Source organism: Macadamia integrifolia, chromosome 2, assembly GCF_013358625.1.
Source record: "Macadamia integrifolia cultivar HAES 741 chromosome 2, SCU_Mint_v3, whole genome shotgun sequence".
Classification (NCBI taxonomy): domain Eukaryota; kingdom Viridiplantae; phylum Streptophyta; class Magnoliopsida; order Proteales; family Proteaceae; genus Macadamia; species Macadamia integrifolia.
Genome location: NC_056558.1, coordinates 7,098,088 through 7,112,064, shown reverse-complemented (window position 1 = coordinate 7,112,064; position 13,977 = coordinate 7,098,088). Strand labels below are relative to the sequence as shown.

The 13,977-nt window shown below is 36.0% G+C and overlaps 1 protein-coding gene across 2 annotated transcripts; it reads right to left on the bottom strand.

The window, feature by feature from the left end:
- Positions 1-1,857: 1,857 nt before the first annotated feature.
- LOC122071863 (probable mitochondrial adenine nucleotide transporter BTL3) lies at positions 1,858-8,199 on the bottom strand. Of its 2 annotated transcripts, XM_042636315.1 has the most exons (5): positions 7,196-8,199; positions 5,299-5,602; positions 3,724-4,191; positions 2,776-2,889; positions 1,858-2,188 (listed from the first exon to the last, which is right to left on the bottom strand). In XM_042636315.1, the coding sequence occupies exons 1-4, from the start codon at positions 7,678-7,680 to the stop codon at positions 2,821-2,823; spliced, it is 1,326 nt and encodes a 441-aa protein (XP_042492249.1). In that variant the 5' UTR covers positions 7,681-8,199; the 3' UTR covers positions 1,858-2,188; positions 2,776-2,820. The 2 variants fall into 2 exon arrangements, with proteins under 2 accessions (XP_042492249.1, XP_042492248.1); XM_042636314.1 differs by lacking the exon at positions 1,858-2,188 and having other exon boundaries at positions 2,604-2,889; positions 7,196-8,197.
- Positions 8,200-13,977: the final 5,778 nt, after the last annotated feature.

Below are 13,977 nucleotides of genomic sequence, written 5' to 3'. Positions count from 1 at the left end.
GTGTACAAACAGATGGGACATCATGGAATGAATTCGTATTGCTAATTTGATGACTTTCTAGTTTGTATGTTATCATTGGAATGCTAATTCATCACATAGCTAAATGTGATAATGAAAGGAAAAAAAAAATCCCTTTTTAGGGTTGGCCAATTTTGTAGTGAGAAGGCACAAGGAAGCATAGAAGAGTCATTTTCCCTTTCATGGGGATGTGGGCTGATCTTTTCGATCCGCTATGTGTTTGGGCACAAGGGCCACACTCCCCTATAGATAAAGAGATATGCTAATGACCATCATAATCCTTTTGAAGGGTGCACGTCCTTATATTTTAGTAGAGGCCACTCATGTAGATAACACTAGTCCTTTTATAAATTAAATATCTTTTTATTTATGGACGTTAATTTCTACCGTTCATTACTTGAGAAGGCTTTGTTAGCATTGATAAAAGAAAATATGTGATAAATAGCATAAATGCATGTGGGTTATTTTCCTTTAGTATGAAAAATTCTATAAAGCAAATCAGAAACAATGTGAAGGCCTCACCTATAAAAAGAATGTGGAAAAAACAAGAAAAAGGCTGGGCACGTGGGTAGGGTCAAACCCCCCCCCTCTCTCTCTCCTCTAGAAACAATTCCGAATCCGCTTTGTCTACGAACAAGGAAGCTATAAGTAATGCGCTATCTTTGCCATTGAAAGGCCAGGTGTTTATATTGGTTCTTATCACTACTTGAGATATATATATATATATATATAAAGGGAAAATGTTGGGTATGCCGCCGATATCAAGTATGCTAGCACCAATTGTGTCTATCTCTCTCTTTCTTTTTTCTGAAATGACCCACATATCTTTCCTGAATGATATTCCATCATGTGTTCCTATTGGTACTATCCGCTAGCATACTTGATATCGGCGGCATACCTATCCCTCTCCCATATATAAAATAAAAGAAACAAAGTTAGCAATACCAAAGAAGGGAAAACAAAAACAAAATGGTATTATTTGGATTTTATTCACCAATTGCTAAGAAAAACTGAAGTTAGAAATACAAAAGATGTCTAAAAAAAAAAAAGCAAAATGGTTTAATTCTAATTTTATTCATCAATCGTCACTGAACTCTTATTGTTTGCTTCATAAAATCTTTCCACACTAATTCAATGATGTAGAATCGCGCTCCTTACAAACCAACTGCCAGAGTACATCCTTATTCTCAATCCAACAATATAGCCCTTCATCCCTAGCCCCTAGGATATATGTATTAGTTTCTCTTTTTATTTTACATCCTTTAGATTTTAAATACCTTTTGTACAAAGCAAAATTGTATTCTTTATATTGAAGCCAAATCGAATCAGAGGGCAATATTGGAGCGTCACTACCAAATGTTGTAAATTCATCACCAGGATTGATATCAATTACTCCCCCCCAATATCAAACCCATCAACCGCTTCAACTGTTACAATTTCATTATTACTCATTTGATTTCTAATGGTGATCATCTCTTCTTCAGCTCTGCCATATATAGATGATCCCCATGGCGCAAAGAACAATATTACAAATAGAATGGCAAAGCGAAGGGCTGACATGAGTGTATACGTCTATGTTTATCTCTCAATGTATTCCTTCTTATATATGCTCTGAAGATGTTTATACTCTAGTAGTACTGGTTATATATAAAGGCATTAAACTGACCTCTTAATGGGTTTCAGTGCATTTGATTCTGCTGTTTTCATTAGTTTTAGTATTTGGATATAGTATTATTGGGGGACGTTTCTACAGTTTATTACTTCAAAGAAAAGGCTTTGATGACATAGATATAAATGGCATAAATGCATGGTATGTGCTTTTTTTATGGAAAATAAAATTCATGAAACCTAAAGAGAGAATATTTACATCATCCAAGATCTGAAGACTTATTTTTTCAGTAACTGAAAAATGTGATGTCTATAGCTTTGGGATGGTTATGCTGGAACTAATAATGGGAAGGCATCCAGTAGAACTCAGCTCCACTCTGCCATCACTATCCTCTTCAACATTGCCATCTATTGAGCAAAACATATTGAAGGATCTTGACCAGCATAATTCACCAGCTGAAAATTAAGTTGCTGAGGAAGTGGTCTCTATTATGAAGCTGGTATTTTCTTGTTCGCAGAGCAATACGCAATCTCGACCAACCATGCAATATGTGTCAGACAACTGCTGAATCATAAGGTGAATGTAATCACATACGGAATTTTTGTGCATAGTTTAAAGCAGTTTACAATCCTTTTCTTCTTCTGTGTGCATGTGTATGGTATGGGTTTTCTCTTATTATCAGATCATGATGAGTATGTAAGTGTTCACCATGTCTATCTTAATTTTTATTATTTTGGACTGAGAAATTAATAAATTTTGAATAGAATATAGTTGATATTTGAATTCAAATTTCTCATGCGCTGAACCCAATTACTTCCATCACTGTTTTCTGTTTGTGCTGATGATTTGTGTTACTTAGAATAATTGATCAAATAACTGTAACTAACGATATATGATTGGTCTTTTATGATTGTAATAAAAAGATTAGTTATCTCCTATAATAAAAAATTAGACAATTCATCCCTAACAAAGAAGGTTTTTGTAGCTTTGGAACATGGTGAGATGTTTAAACTGTGTAAGTCTCTGCAATATTTGTAACAGGTGAACATAAATTTGAAAAAAATGCAAACATGAGGGCTAAGTCAAAACACTGTTAGTTGCTCCCTCAAGGAAAAACATGCAGGTATCGGCCTTAGCATCAAACTTACAGTGAACCCTGCAAGACTTTCATGGGAATCTCTAGCATTTTGTGTTCATTCTACTTTGAGAACTATCTTCATGAACTCATATACAAAATAACTGATAGCAGCCGAAGGCAAAACCTGAAAAGATGCAAAAAGACCAAGAATAAGACAAGATTGCACAAGACATTATACTTACCGGAAAGGACAAATCTGACAACACAACTGTAGAACAGTAATTGTAGTACAAACAAATCAACACAGCAAACCCATGAACAAAACTCATCTGATGTGCTTTACTCAGAAACCAAAGTCAACAACATCAAACAAAGAAAATGCATGAGAGAATCGCTGACAAGAGGGCGATACCGAAGTTCTAAACCTTTCATCAATGGCATAACAAGCAATGTTACAAGTACTCACCACAGGCCTTCCTAAAATCCTTCCACAAAAGAACTACCTCATGCTTGCTCACCCAATTCAGACTTCCCAGTGAAACCTAATAAAAAAATTTACTGCCATCGGCTCTTGAATCTTCCCATTCTTATGCCTCTATGGTAGGCAATGTCCCCCACTACCAAGCACAAATAATATATTTTTTTTTATTAAAGTTGCTTCTTTGCTTACATCATAGGGAAGTGCATAGCATGCATGGAGGCAGAAGGGAGCACATAACACACAAGGAGGGGGAGAGAGGGGATAGCACGACACGCGAGGGAGTATGCCATGAAAAGGGAAAAGTGGGATTCTACCCTGGGACCTAGCTACAACCAGCATAGATACTTTCCAACTGAGCTAGCCAGTAACTTCTCTCTAAATAAATATTAAAACACAATATACTCCATCTGTCATCCAGGTGAAGAATGATCATGTATCATAATTATAAATGGGCTAATCAATTGCATCAGTCCCATTCAAATGCACAACAATTAATAAAAGTACACCCTTGTGATAATCCAGAACACATCAACATACCTGTAATAAGCTGGGAATGAGCCCTGCATAAAGTGCAGGGACACCACCTTGCTCAACTATCTTGACACATGTTGCCACTGCACTTAATTTTGTAGCTTGAGCTTGCATCTGAAGCTGTCTCCGCACAACTTCAAACGGATATGTTGCAGCTTCAGCACAGGCACCAGCAACAGCGCCATATAGCAAAGTTCTCATGGGACCCAACTCCAGCTGGTCGAAAGCATTCAGTTCTTCACCTTGTTGTTTCATGTGCTCAATTCTCTTCCTTCCTTCAGGAGAATGCAGATAAGCTGATTTCAATATATCATACACACCATAGAAAACTGCACCAGAGGGTGCCATGCTTAATAAAGAGGGCACTAAGCCCTTGTAAAGGGAAAAGAACCCTTCAGTTTGGATCATGTGACGAAAAGCACCAATGACTCCACCCAAGGCTTCACCACCGGGTGCCACTATCTTTGTTCGGATCTGAAATATTAACAATTGGAGGTATAATCAGCAAAAATTTGTCCAAGGAATCAACCAAGTCTTCCTTTCTACACCCAAATGGTTTGAGAGTTTTCACCACTGGCCCCCAGTTAAACAGTGGAGTTTTCTAGCATTAAGTCATCCCACAGTTATGAATGACTGGGCAGAAAACAAACATTCACCTACGAAATTTACAACTTATTTAGAGGAAAAGAAAGGAAAATGTGGTGAAAATATTAGGACTCAATTTCTGAAATTCTTGGCTTTACACTTTTGTTCCCCATGCGGGTTGGTAGTAAATGTAACCTCTTATTCATTAAAAACCTCTGGTAATGATAGACAAATGCAGAGCCACATGCTACAAGCCTGACATCGAGGTGAAGTTATGACCAATACATGTTGATGAAAAAACACTTCTAAATTTCAAGTTTGAATTGTCTCACTAGCTATTATAAACACAAAATTCCAGCATTTCCACGAAATCACTATCTTTTCCTGTCATGGTAATTGCAAATGAGAACAAAAGGCCAATCTCTTTCAGAAAAGATGTTACAACTTGCTTGATGGAGAACAACCATTGGCCAAAAACTTGCATAAAATTATAACCAAAATAACAGGATGCCCACCTCCATATCAGTCTTAAATGAAAGATAGAAAATAGATTACTGGGTCAGTAAGGGATCTTAGATAACATCTAGGTGGAAGCCATAGAATCCCTCTCACAATCATAATCCCTCTCACAATCATAGGCTACTTCTGATTTAAAAATCACAAACAAAACAAAGTATATAGAACTAATTTTTATATGGGAAAAATATCCCAACACCTTAGTAGGGATTTCTTTCCACACCCTTACATAATGAGCCATGGTGCCCTATCTCTCTTCAACAAACAATGTGGGATCCATTATGAATGAAACAGTCAGTCTCCCACCCTCACATTGGTTTGGTTTCCCACTCTGGCATCATGGGAAACCACTGCCCTTTTATATATATAATACAAATCTAGTTTCTGATAGTAAGATTAAAATTTCCATAGTGAAAAATGTACCCAAGCAAACTTGTATGCAGAAAATTGAATAAATTATGAACAAAGACAGACACATACCGTATCCATTGGTAAGCAGAGTATAGAAGCTGTAATGCCAGCTGCAGCACCAGCAACGAACCTCTCAAAATTTGTTGTTTCCTCATTCCCTGAAATTTTTAGAAGTTGTTTTCGATATGTATCATAAGCATAGAAATTCACAGCCTTAAATGGAGCTGTACGAAGAATATTTAGGAAGTTCCCCTTCCAGAAGCCTTTCACGCCTTGGGTGGCAGCAATTGTTTTGATGAGGTCAAAAAGATTCCTCTGTTCACCGCGAACTATATACTCCAGTTTTAGTCTCTCCAGAGGGGCAACAAAAGTTCTGAGATAGCAGTACAAGAAAGGAATAGGCAATTAAAAAGAGTCGATATAACAATAGCTACTTCACGAGACAAGGCAGGTAACAGCTGGGAAGTCTTCTCCCAGAAATTCATGTTAGCACAACAGAAAGTTTACATGCAGATTTTACCAAAAAAATCTTGGAAGTTCCTTTTGCACAAATATAAGTAAAAAACAATAAAATTTCTGCTAATTTGTTGGCAGATATTGAAAAGAGAAATATTGACAGATGATGGAGATCAATATTATCTGATCGAATATCATTAGGTCCAGATGAGTCCACCAACAAGTCCGCGCACTGGTCGGTTCTACTTATTCTGCAAAAAATAGAAATATTTTATTGGAGTTGGCCTAGTAAGGGTTTGTTGTCACGCCAAATACATCATGGGGGTTCACTAGTCTTCCAAAAATGACCCAAAATGCCTTGAACAAAATGAGCTATAGGTGTTCCAAGGAAAATTTATGTTGATGTATTAGTATAATAGTACTACAGTTTTATGATTTAAGAAATGTCTTTTAATTCATAGACCTATTTATATGCAAAGAAATAATCTTAGTGTTCCACAGATGCACTGCAATTACCTTGATAACTATTAATCTTCTCAAACTAACATTGACCATGCTCTTGCTTTTGCGATGGTTCTTATGTACGCATTGGTGCTTATTCTGGCATTTCCGAAATTCATATCAAAATCCCATCATTTTCACCTTTTTTTTTATCTACTTCTATAGACATCCACAACGTACTTCCACTTTATTGATGACCAAAGCTCACACTGAAACTAAAGTTTAGAACCTTGGATGTGAACAGATTCAATTTTTGGCAGACATCTCTTGTTTCTTTTTCTATTGATATTGTTGCACTTAATAAAACAAAATCACGGAAATTGGAAGACACCAAACACTATTTATAACTGAAGCTGAGGTTATAAATCCACACTGCCTTTCCTTGCTAGAGAAATGTGAATCTTCCTCGTGGGTATACCCTGCATCTGGGTGTAGTGTTTCAGGTCACTGAAATACAAATAGCAGAGAGTAGCCACCAAGATCATTGGGTGACACAAAGTGATCCAAGGGAAAATGATAGGGGGAGAGGGAGCAGTTGGACAAGGCACAAAGAGCAGGACCATAGAAGTGGTGCACAGAAGGATGTAGAGTACTAAAGTTAATTGCTGCATTGGAATAAAAACAGAAGGATGTGCAAAATCGAGAGGAGGAAAATGAATGACATGCCGGGAAGATAACGAAAGAAAGTGTAGAAACTTAAACCGGATTCTCTGGTATTGAATAAAGAAGGAAACAAATCAAAGCACCATAACACAATAACAACAAAAATAGACGGCCTAAAACAAAAGACATGAATAGAAACCACTATCCTTGCCCCAAAAAAATAGAAACCAATACAAAAAATTTCAGTAGGAAACGGGAGTAAGCAGCAAATTATTGCCCAACTAAAGTGAAAATTTTTCAGATGCCATGGCACAGGTCACAAGCAGGTAAGGAAGATAATGCATAAATCAAAATGGCAATAACCACTACCATCCAATAAATGTAAACCAAAACAACAAAAACCAACCTCGATACCATTGCAGAAACCGCTCCAGCCCAAAGATGCTTCGTGGTGTTCATGGCACCCGCTCGTCGTAACCCAACCTTCTGCTCCTTATCCTCTTCAAAGACCACCGCCTCCTCCTGACTTTTCTCCCCATTTTGGTGCAATAAACCATTTGATTCCTGAACAAATCCATCACTTGCCTTAACTGACAGACTCACCGACAAAAAACCATGACCAAGTACTCGCAAGTCTCCCTTGACTCGCCTGTACACCCCAAAAACAACTGGTTTTCGACTTCTAAGAGAAGAAGAAGAAGAAGAAGAAGAGTGTGAACTAGAAATACCACCACACGAGGAACTCCCAGTCGAAATCAAAGAAACAAATGAAGCAGGAACAGTAGAATCCAAAAACAGTCCACCACCAACAAAGAAAACAGAACTGGAATCCCTGAAAACTGGAACTTCCGACGCAGTCAAATCACTAAACCAGGCTTCCAATCCCAGCATCTTAATAATGCGAAAACGAATTGAGAGAAATAAGAGAAGCAAATGAAGAAGGCTTTTTTCGAGTTCTTCCGATACTGGATTGTTAGGGTTTCTTGAGCTTCCGACATCAGTTTATCAACAAACATCAAAAGCTTGAAGAACACGAGAGAATCGCATAAAATTAGGGTTCGAACAATGACAGTAACGGATAACCAGATTCTGTTTATCCTTTGCTGCCATCCCCGCACTTCGAAACTTAAATCTCTCCCGTTCTGTTCGATGTTTCGGATTTTCTCTCTCTAAAAATCTTGATTTATCGCTAACTATACGAAGAAGTATCGGCAAATTGGCGATTTCTAAAATGCGAGAGAACTGCGTGCGCAGAGAGAAATACTTTCACCACCGCCGCGCGTTTTTCGACTCTGATGTCCGTAAAGCTAATGTGAGCTCCGCGGCGGGTGAACGAAGGATTCTGCTGGTTGTGACCTATTTTACATGAATGCGCTTACGGAATAAATCAATTCTCAAATCTCAAGTCGTTTTCGTGGACTTTCCATGTTTCCAAGCGGCGTGTCAGAGGTCTGTAAAATCATTAATCGCTTGTCGACAGTTTATTGAGAATTGATTCCATTGCCACGAGTAGGATTCAAAGCCACCAAACGAGGGGATTGAAAAATACTATGGGGCCGTTTGATAACGTTTTATAAACTAAAAACAGAAACGGAATTGAAGGTGTTTGATAAGTCATGTTTTTAGAAGTCAATAATAACCAATAAAAGAATAGTCACAAATCGTTTCTAGAAACGGTGAAATAAGTTGAACTTGTTTCGCCTAGGTCGTTTCTTGAACCATAAATAAGTAAAAATTTCTATTTCTATTTCTGAAAATAAGTGAAACGGAACAGTTTTATCAAACGTTTTTTACTCCGTTTCTGCTATTTTTGGAAACAGAAACGGCATAAACGCGTTTTTTGAAACGTTATCAAACGGGCCTTTTCCATTATTTAAAGTAATTTAGCAGTTTAATTAGTCAAGTCTGATAGGCAAGGCAAAGAGTGTTAATCTAGAACTGAAACCAAATTCAGCCGTTTAACCAAACCAAATCAAAATTAATCAATTTGATCTTGGTTCAATTTCAGATTCCACATTTTGTATCTTGAACCAAACGAAATAACTAAAACCAAATTGATTGACATTCTTAAGCATGGACACACTTATATTCGGTTAGTCAATTCCTGATCTATAATTGGGTTCATGTTAATCAAACTATAAAAAACATTAGTCAAGGCGTTAAGCCATTGCAAAAGGCCACTTTCAACCATAGTTAGTAAGTTCGGGAATGGCAATAATACGTGAATGGATACGTATGCTAATTAAATGGATCATACGGTAATAACACGTTTCAAAAAATCCTATGTAATAAAACACATACATCAATGATACGATACATGTTTAATATATGTTTAATACAGTTGCTCTGTAAAAATCCAGAAGCAAAAATCCGGGACTAAAAATGAAATATTGAAACTAAATTCTAATCTACCATGTTTTTATGGATACTAAAATCCAATCTGATTTTTAAATTTGAAATCATTTCCCATTCTTTTGAATTTTCACATTTAATATTAATTAAATCTAACCCCTAAAAAGGATATGGTAGAAATAACTAATAGGAGAAGCAAACCTCATCTCGTCTCGTAATTATTACATGTTCTCTTCTTCTTCTTGATACAAAAAACAAGGTTTAAAGAAGATGGAGAACAAGTGTTTGCAATAGTTCATCGTAGAGATGCGCTTGGATTTTCTTGAAATTTCCATAGGGGTACAATCTAAGACCAGTCACGGATCAATTTTAAGGCTCAAAGACATCCTCCCTTCAACTCATTTGATTTCTCAGATGCAGTATTGCAAGAACAAAGGGAGGAGAACACCCGTGTCATTTCCATTTTTCTAATTCTTCACATTATCTGGCTGCAACTATGTTTGTAAATAATTGTCAGTCCAATTCAAATAGATATTGTATGCTAAATTACATAGAAAGATTTTCACTTCAACCCCTTGGAGAATCCCGCCCTTGGCCATCTTTGTCCATGTAAATCATCTATTTTGAATCTTTCTTGCTTTTTGTTAAAAATTATTTGCAGATGCAACCGCTTTCGATTGAATTTTCAACTACCAATGGGAAGAGAAAGGGCGAAGATGAAGGGTTGATTGGGTTTTCAACAATCAATGGGAAAAGAAACGGAGAAGAGAATGAGAACAAGGGGTATTGATGTCTTACCTATCGTCCTCAGTCGTTGGCCGCCGAGAGCGGAGATGGAGGTGAAGGGGTCATTGGGGCAAGGGTTCCTCCTTTTTTTGGTTTACTTAGATGAGGAAGAAGAAATGTTATAGTTTCGATCAATTAGGGTTCCTGATAGAAGACAAGAGTCGAGAATCGAGATTTGGCCCATTTGGGTTAATCTAAAAAAAATAAAAAATTTTGAACCCAAAAGTTTTATTGAGCATGTAATGTATTATACGAGTATTATTCGTGTATAATACGGTTATTTTTAAAATCCGCGTATTAAACGGTTTTTTTGGATTGATACGCCAAATTACGAACTTTTGAATTAAACGTTTGGATGCACATATAATACGCGTATTTTACTAATTATGCTTTCAACCGAGTATTAGTAATCATTCTAAGCAGGATAGTGTCATATACAAACAGGTCAATCCCTTGTTGATTAGGCTAATGGTGCTGGCCAGCTTTTGACACTCCTACTCAGTACTCAACCTAGCGGCTTAACACAAGTTTTCATCACCTAAATCGCAAATAGGGATTTGGGGACTGGCTTTGAGTTAATATATACTTATAAATGGGCCTTGCTATGGTCTAACCATTTTTTTGCAGGATATCATCCGGCCTATTTTCTATGGCATGTTATAATTAGATGGCGAAGGTACAAATATTGTAACCTAGTGGTCAAGTGATTGAAATAGACCCTTGATATTTTTGAAGTAAGGCTGCATAATTTTCTCCCCCTCCCTCCTCCTGAACCTCGCACATACAAGAGCCTCAATCACCGAATACACCCTTTTGTTACAATTAGATGGGGAAGAAGTTATATTCACTATTCAGTAACCACAAGTATGACCATTTACTGTAAAAGTTTTAAACCAAGTAAAATTTACACTTACTGCAACAACAATCATTCAGTTTTTTATCCCAATTAATTGGATAGACAAGTAAACAATTACTATTACAGTAAAAAGGCAAATGTTTTCTGTAGAAAGTATGTGTTCACTTTTACAAAGAAGGAACACAAACCCATAGCCCTAGGTTTAAGTTGAGTTCAAATCTCTCACGCAAATGGCCGTGTACCCAAGGAAAATAATTGCTAACGGGGGTCACCAACTTTATTAGTTAGTGATGTGTAACCTTTTGTTTCTTATAAATACCTCTCAATGCATGAGGTGACATTTTTAGAAACAAAAGTATACGTATCATCACCAAAATTTGGGGTGTCAACGTGTCGGGTTGGCCCAGTTTACGTTCAGCCGGTTGAATCCGTTTTGTCTGGGAATGGTGAAATCAAAATCAAATTAGGAAGGAAATTTTGCTTTTAATGTGGTTTGATTTTGATTTTAGTGCGATTTGGCATTGATTTCTTGTATCAATGTTTGTCTGATTTGAGTTTGATTTTTCATACAAAACTATGCAAAAATTGATTTTTTAATAAATTTTAAGTTGTTTTCGGTTTCAATTTGATTTTGGTTTCAATTTAGGTTTTGAGTCGGTTTTGATTTTGTTTTGGATCCATTCGATTTTCAATGCGACTTAATTGGTTAGGGGATTATAATATCTCTAACCGAAACTGACCTAATAAGACTTCGATTCGATTTGATCCGGTCAATCAGATCATTCTAGGCAGTTTTACCGATTTGATTTAGTTATTGACACCCTTACCCATAACCTAAACAATATCGATCTACATTTCAGAAATTACATTTAAATCTAAAATATTATTATTAATGTAAGGAACTAACATTTGATTCAAACAGAATATATTCTTTTGCACAACCATGCTTATAATAGAGCATGGAAGAATAATGCCTCCCGATATGAAGATAGATGTCCACTGCATCCACTAGTCATCTACCACAACCACAGAATAATTCTCTCTTAGAATGCATTTAACTTCTCTTATAAATATATGTATTTCAAGGTCCTCTGCCTATGCTTTCTGAGGCTAGGCATCTGCAGAAGATGATCCAAATGGAAGGGTTGGGGACAAGAGATAAAAAGGCATGACCAAAGCATAAGGATTGAGAAGGGAGAAGTATGGATTAAGTTTTCTTTCTCTTGTGGAGAATCCATATATTGTACATGTCCAAAAAATACATTTCTCCATATTAATCAAAGGATTTGAATTTTATGATGACGAGATCCAAAAAGTATAGACCTTAAAAAATAGAGAATCATCAATCTTCTAAGAATTCGATGTATAAGTTAATATGTATTAATATTGGTATCATATTGATGTATCAATTGATAAGTATTAATATCGTCATAGCCTGATATCAATGCGATACTGATACAGGTCGGATGTATCAAATAGTAAATGGATCAATTTTGAAATTACACCCAATATTGATCCGATACAACCTTATTTCAGAAGATCAACATTAATGTTAGTTCAATACTAATGGAAATCAACACGGACGCTTCCTCATAATACTAATACCAATACCAATATCAATATCTATATCTACACATAAAGTAGGGACGAGGCTTTATGAGGTAGGCCGAGTTCCATCCAAGTCTCGACTCGCGAGGGTATGGCTACCACGGAGAGCACGTGGGTTAAGCAGTTTGTACTTCGCAACGTTGTGCTACTTTGGGCCCCTAAAGGTGAAAACATCAAATTATGGACCCCACCCAGATACTCCCGTGTACCATTTTTCTTTTTCTTTCTTAACAAATTCCACTTGTATTTAGGACCCACAAGCTGTTGGTATATAAATCTACGTATATGTAAATACATGTATATTATGATAAATGTAAACGAATATCATTATTTAATTTTTGGGGTTTTTGTTATTATTATTAATATATATATATATATATATTTTTTTTTTTTTTTTTTGGGGGTCGGGTGGAAACTGTGATGTCTGTTTCATGAGGTAAGCATTTTTCTTCATGGAAAATAAATGCTTCTTTGTTGTGTAGAATAATGGAGGGACATATACAGGGATCAAGAGGGGAAGGGTTTTTGGGTTTTCCAAGAGTGAGAGTATCATTTCATCACCCTCTTTGTCTTGGCACAAGGGCAGTGCGATCAATAACCATTTATCCAGCCAGGCAAAGCCTATCAAACGACAAAATGACCAATCACAAACATATTTTGGGCTTCATGTTAGGCCAAGGCCAGGACCCACCTAAGATTTGGTATAGTTTTAGGCCAGGTTTGTTGAGCATTTTTTCCCATGAAATCTAAAAAATTGTAGATTACTTATATATTTGTTTTGGGTAGAACATTATTTTATCAAACTATTCTTGCTAGTTTGGTTAGTCTTTCTAATTCAAGTAATGTTTGAAATGAAAAATATTATTTTGTTTCAAAGATATCCAATTTGTATGTATTATGATATGGAGCCATTACACCCTCTTAAAAGTGATAGTCATGAAAGAAACTTTTTATTTAAGAGAGTGTTAATTAATAGGAGAGTTTTCTGAGTTTAGGAAGCCATGGCTCTAGAAACCTACACCCTGGTAAATTAGATGCTTTTTTTTTTTTTGGGGTGTTTAAGATTTCATTAATAGAAGCGCCCAAATTTTACATAGGTAGATTCCTATGTTCTATGCTCATATGTCAAGTTTCAATCTAAATAGATTTTTTTTTCTGTCAAAAAAAATCTTTAAAAGTGACATGATATAACTTAGAAAAGTTCAATATGAGACAATGCATATTTGTGGAGTAATCATTGCCTAGTACCATAGGAATGAATGGACATACATGAAAAGGTATTTGATTGTATTTGAATATAAAATTTAACACATAATCCACTTCATATCTTCTTTTATCCATTGGTTCGAATTGCTACATCATCTATTCATGTGGCTCAAAATGATGAACTATTTAGGGAGCATTTTCTAAACATGGTGGTACAAAATGATTTTCCCTAAATAAAAATTATTATAAGGATAAATTTTTTATGTTTTATTTTTTTCAAAATGATCCATTTTCCAAGCTAGTTAAGGCAAGCCAAGCATTTGCTATATGACAAATTGAATAGGGCTGTAATTTTATGGGTAAGTAGCCCTCAACGTCCT

Coding starts and splice junctions, on each gene's coding strand:
- LOC122071863 (XM_042636315.1), bottom strand. CDS start 7,680: ATGCTGGGATTGGAAGCCTGGTTTAGTGATTTGACTGCGTCGGAAGTT. Junction 4,192..5,298: donor TCTGCTTACCAATGGATACG/GTATGTGTCTGT, acceptor TTAATATTTCAG/ATCCGAACAAAGATAGTGGC. Junction 2,890..3,723: donor TCATTCCCAGCTTATTACAG/GTATGTTGATGT, acceptor GCATCTTTTCAG/GTTTTGCCTTCGGCTGCTAT.